Here is a 17,155-nt window from a genome sequence, read left to right on the forward strand (position 1 = left end):
TTTTGTTTTGTTTTTAAATTTCAAAAGTAGATTGCCAGACTTTTCTTCCTAGTCTGTCTTAGTCTGGAAGTTCCCTCTGAAACCTGCCCACCATGAGTAACCCTGATGGTATTTGAAATACTGGTGGCCTATCTTCCAGCATTGCAAGCCACAATACAACAAACTGATAATCGGGTAGTGGCATTTTGTGCTAGATACATATAAAGTCTCTCACCCACTGCCAGGTTGAGTGTCTGCATTTTGGAAATAGAGAAACTGAGGCTAAAAGGTCCATTATTTAAGGCCCCCAGCAGGCAGGTAGGGGAACTGAACAGGATCTTATTTCAGGCTCATCCTGCTCCACTAGCCATAACCTCTCCACCATGATGCGGATTCAGTTGGATTCTTTGGTCTGCTTCCACCTTCAGTGTTTGATGCGCACAGCCCACACTCTTTACGTGGAATTTGGGTTAAAAGTCTTTAAGGACTTTTGCTCCCTCGTGTTCAAGTGACAATCTGGGGTTACTCTGTGCAGAGGATTCCAGAAGTGCCAGACCACAGACAAAGGGCGGCAAGAAGGCCTGCGCTCAGCGCTCTCAGCCTTCAAGGGCCAAGCAGATCCCCACAGAGCTTTTCAATAACATCAAGTTGCCCGCGGGTCGGCCAGGAGGAAACTGCCCCACCACGCGGGGCGCACAGGTCCGTCGCAGCCCCGCAGCCCCGTAGCAGGAGGGCGGGCGGCGCATGCGCGGCGCGGGCCGCAGAGTTGTGAATGGTGCGTCTTGTTTGCCAGAGTTTGGAGCGGGCGGGCGCGCGAGGAGGCGGGGTGGGACCAGCGGGGGCGGGGCCGGCGGGCGCGCGAGGTGGGCGGTGAGAGGAAGTGGCGGCGGCGGCGGCGGCTGGGGGCGGCGAGAACTGGCTCTGCGCGGGCGGTAGGCAACGGCTGAGGCGGCAGCGGCGACGTGGGCTGGGCTCGAGCGGGCTGCGGCGCCTTAGACTCCCCGGAGCGGGAGCCCACGCGGGCGGGCGGGCGCCTGAAACAAAGGGAATAGGGAGTCAGGGCGTCGCGGGTGGGCGGTCATTCGGTCATCGCGGAGCCGGCTAGCTGGTGCCCGCACAAGCCTTGAGTCCGGCCGGCCGGCGCGGCTTCAGGGCGGGAAGATGCCGCGCGTCGTGCCAGACCAGAGAAGCAAGTTCGAGAACGAGGAGTTCTTCAGGAAGCTGAGCCGCGAGTGTGAGGTGAGGCGGGCGGGCAGCGCGGAGGCCGCAGTGCGCCCCGAGTGGGCCCGGGCGGAGAAAAGTTTGAGCAGCGCGGCCCGCCGGTGCCCCAGGCCGCCTCGTCCGCACAGGGGCAATCTCGCCCGGGCAGCCGTCTGCGCGCAGACTCTGCTTGCCCTTATCGGCGCCGCGCGGGGTGGGCAGGCGTGCGGGCGACGCCGCGGATTTGGCTTCTGATTTCGGGCCGTCTTTGCCTTGCAGATTAAGTACACGGGCTTCAGGGACCGGCCCCACGAGGAGCGCCAGACGCGCTTCCAGAATGCCTGCCGCGACGGCCGCTCGGAAATCGTAAGTCTCTGGGGCCTGGGCGCGCGGGCGACCGGAGCGCGCGCGGCTCACTTGTTGCGCGGCCCAGGCCGGCTTCGGACCGCGCCGCCGACGCCGCGGCTCCCGGAACTGAGCGGGCGCCTCTCACTTCCTACTCGGGATTCAAAATGCGAAACTAAACCTTGGCGGGCCGCGTCTTCGCGAAGAGGCGCTTTCCTTGTCGCCTCTGTGGGTGGCTTATGTTTCCCAGACAAGAATCTGCGAACGCATTACCACGAGGAAAACTCAAGTCGGAACCAAATTACACAAGGAAAGGGCATCGTACAGGCTGTGGCTCTGATGAAGGGCTCAGGGTATTATTATTGGTGGGAAGAAAGCACACATTAGCGAAAAATGAATTGGGCTTCATTCAGGGTTCTGGCTACTAGGCGGTAGTTTGCTTCTTAGAAGTTAGAGTTGTTGGTAAATATATGCATGAAGCCACCTTTTCTCCCAGGGTAGTGAGAATAAATCTCCATCAGTTAGCTGTAAAGCGTGCTGTCTTTCTTAGGACGGGAAGCCTTTGGAGGGTGAGAAAGAAACCACGGTTTTCTCTTTTCAAACCTGAGAAACATACCCCTTTAAGTGCAGCAGTTCCTAAAGAGTTAGGTGGATATGCAAAAACCACAGTTGATCTTGGTTTGTGTGTGTGTGGTAGCTCTGTCTTGCTTCCACCAAACGTTATTTTGAAAAAATTCCAAGTGTCTTATTTCCTCTCATCTTTTGGTTTGTCCTGTCGGAGGTGCTCATGAAGAGAGGGGATGATGAAGCCGAAGAGTCAGTAGGAAAAACTAAAGAAAAGAGGGTATTTAAAAAAAAAAAAGGTTTGCATTCTACTCTGGAATCCTATAGTAATGTACTCTGTGATTTGAGCCCATGGCATTTGTAAAGACTTGAAGCTGTAATACAGTTTGGGATGGGTTAACAGTAAGAAGATATATTAGAAAAATTACTGCTCCTACTTCCTTTATAGACAGTTTATTTTTTGTTCAGATATAAGTCACATGCCATAAAATATACCCCTCTAAAATGTATGGTTCAGTGGTTCGTAATATATTCATAAAGGTGTGCCATCATCACCATGATCACTGTCTAATTTCAGAGCTCCTCACCAAATCAGTTTATTTTTAAAGAATTTTGATGTTTAAAATGAAGACTTTCTAGAATTGTATTATGGGTACTGAGAATCTCTGGAATATTTTTGTTTACTAAGTGCCTAAAGCACTTGACTGCTGACCAGAAGGCTGGCGGTTCAAACCCACCAGCCACTCCACCGAAGGAAGATGGGCAATCTGCTTCTGTAGTGATACTGCCTGGGAAACCCAAGGAGGGGTCGCTATGAGTAGGGGCTCGATGGCAAATAACAACAACAACAACAAAAGCCTGTTAGGCATTTACCTCAAGTAGACACACGCCCTGGAGAGAACAATCATGGGAGAAGGAAGGGCTGCTTATGCACAGGGAGATAGCTCAGGGTGCAGAAGAGTATGAAGGGATGGACACTGGGAGGAGGTAACTATGGGGAGGAAGTGGGTGGGGAGCTGCTGCATTGTAAATTTTGGTCAATGACATGAGACAAAGTATATGTGAACTGCTGTATGAAAAGTGAATTTACTCTGTAAATCTTCACCCAAATCCTAATTAAAAAAAAAAAAAATGAAAAAAAAAAAAAAAAAAGCCTGTTAGGAAAGAAATCTCCAGCTCTTAGCTGCTGCCCAAGTTTCTTGAGTTACATGATTCAAATGTGTAAGACACTGAGTGGGGGAACAATCTGGTTGGTCTAGTCACTGTATCATCCTCTGCCTGGATTTCATTTTGCAAAAGGTGGATGGTGTACTTGACTAATGGATTTCCTGGAGGTGATTGATGTAATTGTAAAAGGTGGGATACGAAGTACTCTTGGTATTTTTTAACAGATATATTAGAAACCTAGTAAAACATAGCTATTGGGTATTTTCTGTCATTTTAGATTTTCTGCTTGTCCTTATGAATTAAGGGCATAATTTGATACACAGTGTATCTGAATTGGTGTTTTATAATGTTGCGACAATATTATAGCAGTGTTATGGATGTTTATATTTGTTACAGATTTCTTTCCAGGGGTGAGTCAGATACTCTACACATTCTCCCCTTTCTGAATATCTAATCCTACAGATTTTAATAAGTTCTTTATTTCTGACAAGTATTAGAGATTAAAGAAGGTAGGTTGAATTCTGTGTAAGATTTGCATTTAAGACAACACATTTTAATTTGTTGAATGATGTAATTATTTGTATCTGGGGAGGAATTTCACCGTTTCCTCTCTTTCTACCTGCATTTAAATTATAGGATTATTAGTTCCTAGAGGGTGGAGACCACAGAACTGTGTGTGTGTGTGTGTGTGTGTGTGTATATATATATATATATATATATATATGAAAAATTACTCATCTACTTCCTTTATAGACAGTTTATTTTTTTATCGAGATACAATGTGACTTACACCATAAAATATATCCCTTTAAAGTGTATTGTTCAGTGGTTCTTAATATATTCACAAAAGTGTACATCTATCTATCTATATGTGTAGGTATTTCTCCCTTCCTTGAAGGTACTTTGCATAATGCCTTTTGTGTGATAGGTACTTGATTATTTAGATTTATTGGGTGCTTAATGCCTGAAATTTATCCTATGACTGACTAACAGGCTGTGGCTTCTATTTATTTGACTGTGGAAAATAGGTTTTTGGAGAGTGGTGTTTTTATGCCTCTACTCTGACAGTAGTCCTATATGGTAAGAATAGCCATGGTTCCCAAAACAATTCCCAACCCATTTCCTTCCTAACTGTCCTTTTTTTCCTTGAACATCTCTTTAACATGTAAGTGACATTTATGAAGAATTTATTTTATACATAGGTGTGAAAGCATGTTAAAGGTTATGATGCTCATCTCTCCTTAACTGTAAAAAAAAAAACTTAGACTCTTTATTACAGCCTCAGAGGCTGTGAGAGGTAAAATCTATTTGGTAGAACCTGATTTATTCCTCTTACATGTTCTTATAATAGCAAGAGTATTGGAGATGCCTTTAACACTAATGAGTAATGAAAGAAAAAAAAAATTTGTATGAAAGACATGGTGTCTCTACTGTGAGATAGTAAAAGCTAGTATATTTTTTAATCCTGAAAATTGGATGGTAAAAGATATGTTGGATTGGCACAAGATAAACAGTTTTATTAATTATGAAGCCTGTAAAATATAGTTGGGACAATCTGGAAATTGTAGGTATAGACATTATAACAGTTGAGCATTTTTAGTTTTTGGAACCAAATCTCCTCAACTCTTAGTATATGTAGACATTCCATTGTTTTTAAAAAGGAATTCTGAGGTCAACTAAGTTTAGGCACTGCTCTTTGAGAGCGATCTGTTTTTACTATGCCTGTTTCAGAGAAATCTTGGTGAGATAATGGACATAAAGTGATGAAGCAGGAAATCTCTTCCGAGGTTGGCATTGAGACAGGAGGTGAGGTAATGAAATCTGCAGACTGTCTTTCCTTAGCACAGAGCTGTTTGGGGTACACTGGTCAGGGAGGCTTTGTTAGCAGCTAAGGACTCTTGGCACAGGACAGTCATTTATGGGCTGCATCTCTTGCTTATCTGCCACCATTCTGCTCTGAGAATGTCATTAGTTGGGGCTGAAAAACTTGGCTCTCTTATCAAATTTAAAGTGATTTCTTACTTAATTTAGAAGACACTTAAATAGCGTTTACTCAGTGAGTACTGTTCTCAGCATTTTACAAATCTAAATTGTGAAGAAACTAAGGCATAGAGAGGTTAATTAATTTGCCCCAAGTCACACAGACTGGACAGTTGCCTCTAGAGTCTGTGTATTTCATTTGCTAGTGGTGCTTTTGTTGATTTATTTCACCTCACTTGATTGATATTTAAACTTAAGCTAAAAGTGCAAGTAAAGGTTGGAGGGAACTGGGAGATAGCTGAACCAGCTGATGGCTTTCAATAAACTGCTCAAAATGTGAACCCCTTGCTTTGAGATGAAGACTGTGCTTGGAAACAAATAAAAATGTATTTTCAAAAGTCTTTTTTTTTTTCTAACTTAATTATTTCTGGACTTCCCTCCAGAACAGAGGCAGTTTTCTTTATTTTTTTTTATGTGGGGGGGGGCATTAATACAGAATTAAATTGCCCAAGGACTACATAGCATGACACTTTATTGAAATGGTTTTAGATTGTTCTGTCTGTTGAGCTGTGTCATCCATATCTTATAAATATTAAATGAACACTTTTCTCTTTGGTTGTAGTCAGATCCAGTTCTCTTAAAGTCATATTTTAGAAAATGCATATATTTGAATTATCCAGGGTTTTAGATGAAAGGTACTGTCACATGATAATAAGTGATTTATTGCAGGAGATAGAGTCCCAAGTGTATTTTTTAGTGGAGTTTAGAGCATGGTGTTTCTTAGAGCAGGGGCAATCAGGAACTAAATTGTCTCATTTCTACAGCTTTCAGTTGTGATATGCTTTAAAATTCAAGGTCTAGTTCTTCAGAGATTTTCTTACTTAAAAATAGGAGTTTTTAAATGCAGAGATGGTAGCTTCTGGTGAGACATCAGCAATGAGCAATCCTAACATCAGCAAAAAATGACCTGAAAGAAAGTATTGATTCCATGTCTGATTTTATATTTAAGCAGCCAATGGAAAATGTCCTCAAAATGGAATCAGATGTTTGTAACTTAATACTTTAGAAAAATGATGAGCACATGTTTTTTACTTTTAAGTATTCTCTGTGCTGCCTGGCTTTAGACATAAACTGATGTAAAAATAAATGACTGCCTGCATAATTTATGTAATGTCCTGCTCCTGATCCTGTTTGTATTGATTTTTCTAAAAGGCTTTTGTGGCCACAGGAACCAATCTGTCTCTCCAGTTTTTTCCGGCCAGCTGGCAGGGAGAACAACGACAAACACCTAGCCGGGAGTATGTCGACTTAGAAAGAGAAGTAGGCAAGGTAGGAATCATTTCTTTGCAATTTGAAATACTGTGGATTGTTTCATTAGAGATTATCTCAAGGTGTACATTTTAATAAAGTGACCATAGGGCTCATTATACAGGTATGTGATTAGATTTGTTTTCATTCTGTGTTATCAAGGTGTAATACAGTTTTTTAAAATCATTGTCAAGCTTTTTTTTATTTTGCTCCATTATTAATTTCATGTATGACAATTCACCATGGAATATTTTAGCCCTTAAAGGAAATAGTGTGCTTATGTGTAATATTTATAACTTAATTCTTTTAAAATATTGATGTGTTTTTTATGTTTACTAAAATGTGCTTTGACTATAAAACAAAAATACAAGCCCACTGTCAAATTGCCTTATAGTGATACTTACTATAGAAAAGAGTATAACTAACTGGCCCGTAGGATCTATAAGGCTGTAAATCTTTAGGGAAGCAAACTGCCTCATCTGACTCCCATGGAGTGTCTGATGGGTTTAAACTGCCTGCTTTTTAGTTAGAGACTAGTGCTGTGCTACCAGAGCACCTTGTTTAAGTGTAGTGCTACAAAAAGATGAGATTTAGAAGAAGATGAAAAAAGACTGTAAACTTAAAACTTAGTAATATTTAGAAATATTTCATGAGTGACTTTAATTCTGTCAATATAGTAAATTAAATTTTGAGAAAAACAATGTGAAACTTTAACTTGGAAATAATGTTGTTGTTGATGTTGTTCTGTTTTGAGGAGAAGCTTATGGAAAAACCAAGAAATGTTTTAAAAACTTCTATGGTAGAAGTTTAGGTTGACAAGAGAAAAAATGTAGGTGGAAATATTTAAGCTGAGACCCCTATTAAAATCTGAGTTAAATGTATTACGTGATTTTGATGAAGTTTTAATGAATAATAACTTGGATGGGTTGATCTTTTAAAATTTTTTTCCTTTATAGTTTTATTTTTGTTGTTGAATATACACAGCAGGACTACAATTTCTACATGTGTAATTCAGTGACGTTGATTACATTATTTGGGCTGTCTAACTGTTCTCACCCGTTTCTTTCCAAGTTGTTTTTCCCCTATTAACGTAAACTTGCTGCCCTCTAAATTTCCTATCTAATCTTATGAGTTGCTGTTGTCAGTTTGATCCCATATACCCACTGCCATCGAGTGGATTCTGACTCATAGCAACTCTGTAGGACAGAACAGAACTGGCCCCTAGGGTTTCCAAGGCTGTAAATCTTTAGGAAAGCAGACTGCCTCATCTTTCTCCCATGGAGTGGACGATAGGTTTGAACTGCCTAACTTTTGGTTAGCAGCTGAGATGCCTTCACCGCTGCACCAGCAGAACTCCTTTGGATGCCATATAGATGGATTGTAAAAGAGTGCAGACAATTTTTTTTCCTTAATTTTTATTGTGATCTGGATGAAAGTTTATGGAGCAAATTCATTTTCCATATAGCAGTTCATGCACATTTGTTTCATGGCATTGATTGTAGTCCCCATCATGTAACAGTTCTCTTCCCGCTTCCTCCCTTTGGTTTACCTCTTCCCTGTGTCCTTCTTTCCTGCTCAATTTTCCTGTGCAAATACTGCCTTACTGTTTCTCCCATGATCATTCTAAGGAAGTGTATCTACCTGATGTAAATCTTCACCCTATATGCTTGTTGTTTGGCTAGAAACCATGAAAGTGAGTTAAATTCCATTTCTGAAGGCCAACTAGGAGTCATGGTCTTGGGGGGTCTCACCAGGCTCTATCAGACCAGTAAGGCAGGTCTTTTTTATGATTTTGAGTTTTGTTCCACATTGTTCTCCCATTCTGTCTAAAAGTCTCCTGCACTGACCCTTTTCCAAACAGTTGACAGTGGTAGCATGGCACCATCTAGTTGTTCTCATCTCACGGTCATGCAGGCTGAGGTTCGCAAGGCCCACTAGTACCTTGGACTAATTGTTTCCATGCGTCTTTAGTTTTCTTCATCCTTCTTTGCTCTGGACAAGCAGAGACCCATTGTTGCATCTAGATTACCACTTGAAAGCTTTTAAGACCCCAGTCACTATTCACCAAAGTAGGATGTAGAACAATATTTTTGTGTACTATGTTATGCCAGGGAGCTCCGGTAGGATAGTGCCTAAGGCACTTGACTGCTAACTAGAAGACTGGTGGTTCAAATCCACCAGCCACTCCTCAGAAGGTGGGGCAATCTACTTCCGTAATGATACCGCCTTGGAAACCCAAGGAGGGGTCGCTATGAGTTGGGACTGACTCGACGGCACATAACAACAATAACAACATGTTATGCCAATTGAGCTTGATGTCCCCCGTGACCATGGTTCCGAGCCCACAGGTCTGACGAGTTACTCACTCTGTCAGGGTAATTAACTTTGTCTAAGAAGTTATCCTAACTTTGTGCACTGTTCTATTTATCTGGACATTCTCACAGCACATATGAATACGTATGTAGAAATACTATCTGCCAAACTTGTATATGTTCATGGGTATATTTCCTTTTGCCCAGACATAGCTGATCGTTCAGCATGTCTACCCATCTGTCTACCTGTAGATTAATATTTGCTGTCACTGATAGTGCAGCATTGTATGTGTGTTTATCTTTGTTGTCTGTACCTCTTTTGTACTTCTCTGTGAAGACAGATGTTTTTTGCTAATTAAGGTAAACTGTTATTTGGTGTTAAGAAGACTTCAGGGAATATTTTTTTTTTTTTTTTTAGGATTTGGGTGAAGATTTACAGAGTAAATTCACTTTTCATACAGCAGTTCACATATACTTTGTCTCATGTCATTGACCAAAATTTACAATGCAGCAGCTCCCCTCCCACTTCCTCCCCATAGTTACCTCCTCCCAGTGTCCATCCCTTCATACTCTTCGAGAGGCCCATTGTCTGCCAACCCTGTATATGATCTTGGATACACTCTGCATTTAGACATACATAATTGTTTAGCTTGTTCACCTATCTATCCGTCCCTATACCCATGTTTGCTTTCATTAACAACTCAGTATTGTATTTACAAAGGGGTTCATATTTGTTGTTTGTACTGCCCATGTAACTCTCTCTGTCTTTCTCATCCTCAATGCTGCCATATTGGTCACTCACATTTGGTACATTGCCCTTCTCTTCACCCAAATCAATATTTATCTCTATCTATCTAACAGCGTTCCCTCCTCTCCCCTTCCCTCCCACCCCTGGTAACCAACAAAGAAAATGTCCTCCAATATATAAACATTTCCTTAATTTTTACAATAACGGACTAATACAATATTTGTCCTTTTGTGACTGACTTATTTCGCTCAGCATAATGTCCTCCAAGTTCATCCACGTTATGCGGTGTTCTGCAGATTCTACATTATTCTTTAGCGTTGCATAGTATTCCATTGTGTGAATGTACCAAAGTTTGGTTATCCATTCCTCAGTTGTTGGACATCTAGGTTGTTTCCAAGTTTTGGCTATTGTAAATAGTGCTGCGATGAACATCGGCGTGCATATATCTGTTCTTGTTATGGCTCTCACTTCTTTAGGGTATATACCTAGTAATGGGATGGTTGGGTCAAATGGTATTTGTATTTCCAACTTTTGAAGGAATCGCCATACTGCTTTCCACAATGGTTGTACCATTTTACAGTCCCACCAGCAGTGTATGAGAGTCCCAATCTCTCCACAACCTCGCCAGCATTTGTTATTTTCTGTCTTGTTGATTCAGGGAATATTTTTGGTTTAAAGTTTGAAGTTATCTCAGGGCGATCATTTCAAGGGTTCATCTAGCCTCCAGAGCTCCACAAGATTGGTTGATCTTTTAATGTATAAGTTGGCTTTAAAAAAAAATTTCTTAAAAATTTGACCTCATTTTATACTCAGTATTTCTCTTCTTTTCCTTTGTAGCTTATGTACATACAGTTTTTATCAACTTGCTAAATTACTTTTCTTAGTGTCCTGAATAGACTATCACTTTAGATGTAGATTTTAAGAATTTTCTAAATATTCCTTTGAGGAAATTAAAAGATTTTAAAAATTAAGTTGTATTAGGAAAAAAGATTTCTAATCTTATGTCTATACAATGGAGAGTTTTTTATTTTCTTTAATTTTATGAAATTAAGTTTCATCTTTTGTGGCTGACAAACCAAACTAATCTTTGAAGGGTAGAGGGGGATAGATTTAAATCTTTCAGATTTTACTGTTTGATAATTTCATATATAAAAAAAGAGTCCCTGGGTAGTACAGACAGTTAAGTGCTAGGCTGTTAACCAAAAAGTTGATGGTTCAAATCTATCTAGAGTGCCTCAGAAGAAAAGCCTGGGGAATCATCAGGAAATTTACATTTTATTAATACTGGTTGTAGTACACCCCCTTCTTACTTATTGACACAGTTAGGTTCCAAAGACCATGTTGTCATGCAAAATTGTCATTTTGCTTGGAGGAGGAGGATACACAGGCAGTCCCAGAGCCTGGACCTTGAGAACTGCTGTGCCTCTGGACACAACTTGCTCTGGACCCTAAGGTCTTGCTGTCAGGGCTGCTACTTGAGTGGATCTGGGGCTCGGTGGCTGGACTAGCAGCTGGCGGCTCTGGGGCTTAGGCAGCTGGCAGGGCCTGAGGTCAAGACTGTTAATGTAAGTTGCTTTCTGTACTCAAGCCCCTCACAGCCACCCCCTCTGCAGCCCCAGCTGCTGCTGCTGCTGCTGCCGCCACCCCACATGCTGGAGAGGACTCCACAGAAAACAGAAATATGCTGCTGGTGTTGGAGGCTTGGAATTTGTGGCTGGGAGCCTGAAGTCTTAACAGCGGCTCGGAAGAGGAGCTCAGTAACCTGGAGTAAAACGGGAAAGGAGGAGGGGCAGGCAGCTTCTGCGGCAGCTCCTAGCCCCCAAATTACCCCCGATACCCTTCTCTCCAGGGCAGTTGAGTGGAGGGGAGCAGCAAAAGCAGCCTCCCACACCTACCCCTTGTTGGGCCCCTCTGGCTACTAGCAGGCCCTTCTCAGAAGGGTTCCCTCAAAATCTGCCTCAATCACCTGTTTTTGTGAAGAGCTGCAACAATGACTCTGGTGGTAGGGCTGAGACCACAAAAAGCCTTCTAGAGAGCTGGTTGCTTCAGCTGTAAGCCTGATAGACAGGGGTGGCTCAGCAGGCTAGGAGCTGGATGCAGGGAGGAAACTCAGGTTAATGTAGAAAATAGTCACATAGTAAGTTTTTTTCTGTTGTCATAAATATGAAACAACAGATTACAAGATAAACAATAAATGAGGAGTAGGTGTACTATAATTTATTTGTCTGTTCACCTTGGGATATTTGGATTGTTTCCAGATTTTGGCTATTTATTAAGCTCTATGAACATTCATGTACTAAGTTTATGTGTATATATGTTTTCATTTCTCTTGGGTAAATTCTTAGAAGTAAGATTGCTAGGCTTTGTGTAAGTGTATGTTAAACTTTGTAAGAAACTGCTAAATACTTCTCCCAGCAGTGAATGAGAATTCCGTCTGCTTCACCTTCTTGTTACCACTTGGTACTGTCAGTCTTTTTGATATGACCATCACGGTAGGTGTGTGATAGAATCTCATTGTGGTTTTTATTTGCATGTCCTTGATGAGTAAAGGTGCTTAGCATCTTTTTACATGCTTATTAGCCGTTTGTGTGGCTTCTTTTGCAGAGATGTTTTCTTATTCTTGACTATTTTACACCACAAGAAAAAAAACACATTTGAACTGAGTAACCTGGTTTAACTTTCTACCTTTGGCACTCATTACTTTTGTAACATTGACAAATTATAATACTGTTCATGAACTGGTTTCTACATTGTAAAATGGAGGTGATAGAAGAACTTAATCTATAAGATTGTTGGAGAAATAGAAATTATGAATATGTAAGTGACTTGGATTGGTATCTAGCACATAGGTATAATAAATTAGGCTACTAGTGTCTTTTGCCATGTTTGACATTATTGGTAAAAACTGTCATTCATAAAATTATTTCTTTATTGTTTTTATTTTTTGTTGTTGAGAATATATACACAAAACATACAGCAATTCATCAGTTTCTACATGTACTGTTTAGTGACACTGAGTACATTTTCTGAGTTATGTGGCCATTCTCACCTTTCTTTTGTTAGTTGTACCTCCCCTGTTAACATAAATTCACTGCCCCTAAGGTCTCTGTCTAATCTTTCAAATTGCTGTTACCAATTTGATCCCATATCCCAAACCAAACCCATTGTTGTTGGGTTGATTCTGACTCACGATGACTCTAAAGGACAGAGTAAAACTGCCCCATAGGATTTCCAAAGCTGTAAATCTTCGCAGAAGCAGACTACCTTGTCTTTTCTCCTGGTGGGTTTGAACTGCCACTCCTTTGGTTAGCAGTCAAATAACTTAGGCACTATGCCACCAGAAGTATCTCATCGTGGTGTTGATTTGCATCTCTGTGATGGCTAATGATGTTGAGCGTCTTTTCATGTTTTTGCTAGTGCTTTACAGATTTTTTTGTTTCATTTTCTATATGTCTGGCCATCCTTTCTTTAGGTCTCCTTTTGTAGTATCCCCATCTTCTTCAGAGAAGCTTTACTCTGCCTTGTGATCTTATCCTGCTTTTTTCTTAACAGTCTTTCTTGACCATCTTTTTGCATATCTTTAATAATTGCCTCTGTATATTGAACTTCTTGGTCTTTTTTCCAGACTCCAGTTTGTGAAGTTATTTTCTGTTGTAGCAAATTAGTTAACATTTTGCCAAGCTCCTAGGTTATATTCATGTTTTTTTAAAAGGAGAAATAAATCATTAACTGATAACATGCCAATGGAGAGATTAACTGTTTCATCTATAATTTTATTAGAAATCTTTAAAGCTTTAGGAAATAAGTTATATTGATTTGCAGCTAGGCTTTATTCCCCCCCAATTGTGATTTGGGTAAAAGTCCACAGAGCAAATTCACTCTCCATATAACAGCCTATACATACCTTGTCTCACAATATGGACTACAATTTACCACAGTGCAACAGCTCCCCTCCCACTTCTCTGCATAGTTGCCTCCTCCCTGCGTTCCTCCCTCCATGCTCCCGCCCCCGGAGCCATCTCCCTGCACACAAACAGCCCCTCTGGTCTCCCATGAGTGTATCCACCCAAAGCAAATGTTCACCTCATATGGCAGCTAGGCTTTTTAAAAATAGTATTTTGAGATCTATATGTCTGGTGCATTATGTAACTTGAATAATCAAATTGAAATGGCAAATTAGTGTAACTTTTGAAGATTTTTTAATGTGTATGTATATGTACAACACAACTAGTTATTGTCAGGTTGATGCCAACTAAAGGCATCCTGTGCATGTCAGAGTAGAGGTGTGAAAAATCACTGGCTGATTTTTCAAAAGTACATCATGAGACATACATAAAATCAAAGTTATTTGGGGTGAGCAGAATTCATTTAATTGGATGGATTCGTAGAATATTTGTTTCTTTTTTAAAAAATTCTGGATTGCCGTGTTTGGCAGATTTGAGAATGAATTATCATGAATAAAATGTAACTAGAAAATGAATTTTTGAAGCCATTTTCTTTACATTCAGAAAATAATATTGTTGTATGAATGATCAAAAATGTTTAGTTGACTTCAGTTTATGAAGATTTTTTTATATTAAAGTAATAATTTTCTAGCACCAACAAAATCTATTTTATTTGCGCTGAAGTGGAGGCATAGCATTATAACTAATTCTTTATAGAAATTCTGTTATTCTGAATGGTTGATTAAATCTGTTTTAGTTACCTATTGCTGTATGTAGCAAGTTACCTTAAAATTTAGTAGCTTAAAACATTAACTATTACTTACGCAGTTTTTTTTTTTTTTTTTTTTAATTGTGATTTGGGTGAAAGTTTATGGAACAAATTCATCTTCCATACAGCAATTCACATACACTTTGTCCCATGACATTGACTGCAATCTCCCACAATGAGACAGCTCCCCTCCCACTTCCTCCCCATCGTTACTTTTTCCCTACATCCCGCTCCTGCCCCCTGAGCTGTTGCTCTGCATATACAGCCCTTCTATTCTCCCATGGTCGATCTCTCCAAGGAGTGTGTGTATCTGCCTCATGTAAATGTTCAGCTCATATGCTTGTCTTTTGTTTGTCTGGAAGCCACAGAAGTGGGTTCAATTCCAAATCTGAAGGCCAGCTAGGGGCCATAGTCTCAGGGGTTCCACCAGGCTGTGTCAGACCAGCAAACCTGACCCCCCCCCCTTTTTTTTTTTTTTTTAATGATTTTGAGTTTTGTTCCTATCTTACACAGTTTTTGAGGATTAGGAATCTGAAGTTGTTGGCTAGGTGGTGTCGCATGAGATTGTTGTCAGGCTGTTGGCTGAGACTATGCATTCTCTGAAGACTTGCCTGGAGCTGAAGGATCTGCTTCCAACTTCATTCACATGATTACTGGCAGGAAGCTTTGGTTCCTTGCCATGTGGGAAACTCCATAGGATGGCTCACCACATGGCTTCGCTTACAACAAATGGTCTAAGAAAGAAGAACATATGGCCTGCTTTTATGACCTGTTCTCTGAGTCACTTTGTCTTAATTCTGTTGATTAGAAGGCAGTCACTAAATCTGGCCCACACTCAACAGGAGAGAGGAGGGATTACACATAGGCCTGAGTATCAGGAAGCTGGGGCCATCTTAGAGGCTGGCTGCCACACTATTTAAGTTCAGTGAATTCAGACAAAATTAGAATGCTCATAAAAAGTAAATAAGCCCCATATCCTGATTTATTCTTGATACAGTTTTATGAGTTAAGAAATTTGCTCAACTAAATCAGTCCTTTAATTCATTCTGTCTTATGTTTATAGAAGTAGAGTATTTTCAAACCAAGAGTGTGATACAGTGAATTACTTAAATATAGTTCTTCTAGCCATGCATGGTCTTTGTGACTCCCACCAGATGACTGGGCGGGACTGTACAAATGTGAGGTAGGTGTTTGTGGCCTACTAAGTGGATTGGATAGCTTGTTAATAATCCAAACATGCCACTCTTGTGGGGGTGGGACTGTGCAAATAAGGTGTATAGAACACAAGCTTGGGAATTGGTCAGTTTTGCCATCTCACTAGGCTTAATATGAGACATCCCAGAGGTGGAAAAGGGGATGAACTATGAACAAGAAAGAAAACCCAGGAGTGAAGTGCGTCCTTTGGGCCTGAGATCCCTGTGCTGAACTTCCTTAATCCAGGAAAGAGACAGCTGCAGAGAAACCACAGCAGGAGAGGCAGCAGAACAAGAGACTGGTACGAGACAGAGCAGTGGGCTTCCTGGCCTCAGAGTGAGAAAGCTGAGTGTCTTTTGGCAGGAGGCTTGCTGGTAGGGTAGGGTGCTTCTCTGGGCACTCATCAGCAGAGCTAAAAGAGCTTTGTAGTACGTGCCCAAGCAGAGAAGAGGCCAGGCTGAGGGGCAGAAGGCCAAAGACAAGTGTGTCTCTGGGCATGGCTGAGGGGAAGCTGACTTGATCGAAGAATTATATCCTGAGTATTCCCGAACCTGTTACTTCCCTAATAAACCTCATAATCATGAATATTGTCTGAGTTCTCTGTGGCCATTGCATAGAATTAGCAAACCCAGCAGAGAAGTAGAGTGCTGTAGGAGGGATAGTTGAAGTGTCAGAATCAGTAAAAAGGTTGGAGGGTGGCACCATGGTTGACTTATGCTTCATAAGAGTCATTCTTGGGCCGTTGATGCTGATGGTGGTTCTCTCTTCACCTCCTGAAATTAGAGGTCAGATGATGGCTCCCCAATGCCCTTTTGTGAGAAGAGTTTTAATAAGGAAAGTGTCTTAACTGATACTAGTGTCAGTTGCTTTTGAGTGGGTTCCAACTCATGGCGACCCCATGTGTTGCAGGGTAGAACTACACTGGGTTTTTCAAGGCTGTGAGCCTTTTCGTGTGTGTGTGTGATTTGGGTGGAAATTTACAGAGCAAATTGATTTTCCATACAGCAGTTCATACACATTTTTGTTTTATGACATTGACTGCAATTCTCCAGTGTAATAGCTCTCTTCCCACTCCCTCCCGTTAGTTACCTCTTCCGTGTATCCTTCCCTCTCATGCACTGCTGTCCCTGAGTTATCTCCCTCTGCAAACACTACTCTTCTGTTCTTCTGAGATTGATTGCTCCAAGGAGTGTATCTACCTGATATGGAAGCCACACGAGTGAGTTCAATTCCAGACCTGAAGGATAACTATGGGCCATATTCTCAGGAATCTCACCAGCCTCTATCAGACCAGCAAGCCTGGTCTTTTTTTTTTTTTATGATTTTGAGTTTTGTTCCACATTGTTCTCCCGCTATATACAGGATCTCCTGCATTGATCCCCTTCTGAATGGTTGACAGTGGTAGCTGGGTACCATCTATTTCTTCTGGTCTTGTGGTCATATTGGCTAAGAATTGCATGGTCTTCTAGTCCCTTGGACTAATTGTTACCATGTGTCTTTGTTTTTCTTCATTCTTCTTTGCCCCGGACAGAGACAGACCAGTTGTTGCATCTCAGATGGCCACCCACAAGCTTTTTTTTTTTTAATTAGGATTTGGGTGAAGATTTACAGAGTAAATTCACTTTTCATACAGCAGTTCACATAT

The 17,155-nt window shown here is 41.2% G+C and overlaps 1 protein-coding gene across 1 annotated transcript in view; it reads left to right on the plus strand.

Annotated features, from left to right (window-relative positions):
- The first annotated feature begins 1,140 nt into the window (after positions 1–1,140).
- CBFB (core-binding factor subunit beta) overlaps positions 1,141–17,155 on the plus strand; it is a 60,147-nt gene continuing 44,132 nt past the window's right edge. The window contains exons 1-3 of the mRNA XM_007940233.2: positions 1,141–1,218; positions 1,459–1,545; positions 6,448–6,564. Of these exons, the coding sequence (XP_007938424.1) occupies positions 1,141–1,218; positions 1,459–1,545; positions 6,448–6,564 (282 nt within the window). The remainder of the gene's footprint in view (positions 1,219–1,458; positions 1,546–6,447; positions 6,565–17,155) is intronic.

The sequence above is a fragment of the Orycteropus afer genome, unplaced genomic scaffold, assembly GCF_000298275.1.
Source record: "Orycteropus afer afer isolate SDZICR_OR568_19922 unplaced genomic scaffold, OryAfe1.0 scaffold00067, whole genome shotgun sequence".
NCBI lineage: Eukaryota > Metazoa > Chordata > Mammalia > Tubulidentata > Orycteropodidae > Orycteropus > Orycteropus afer.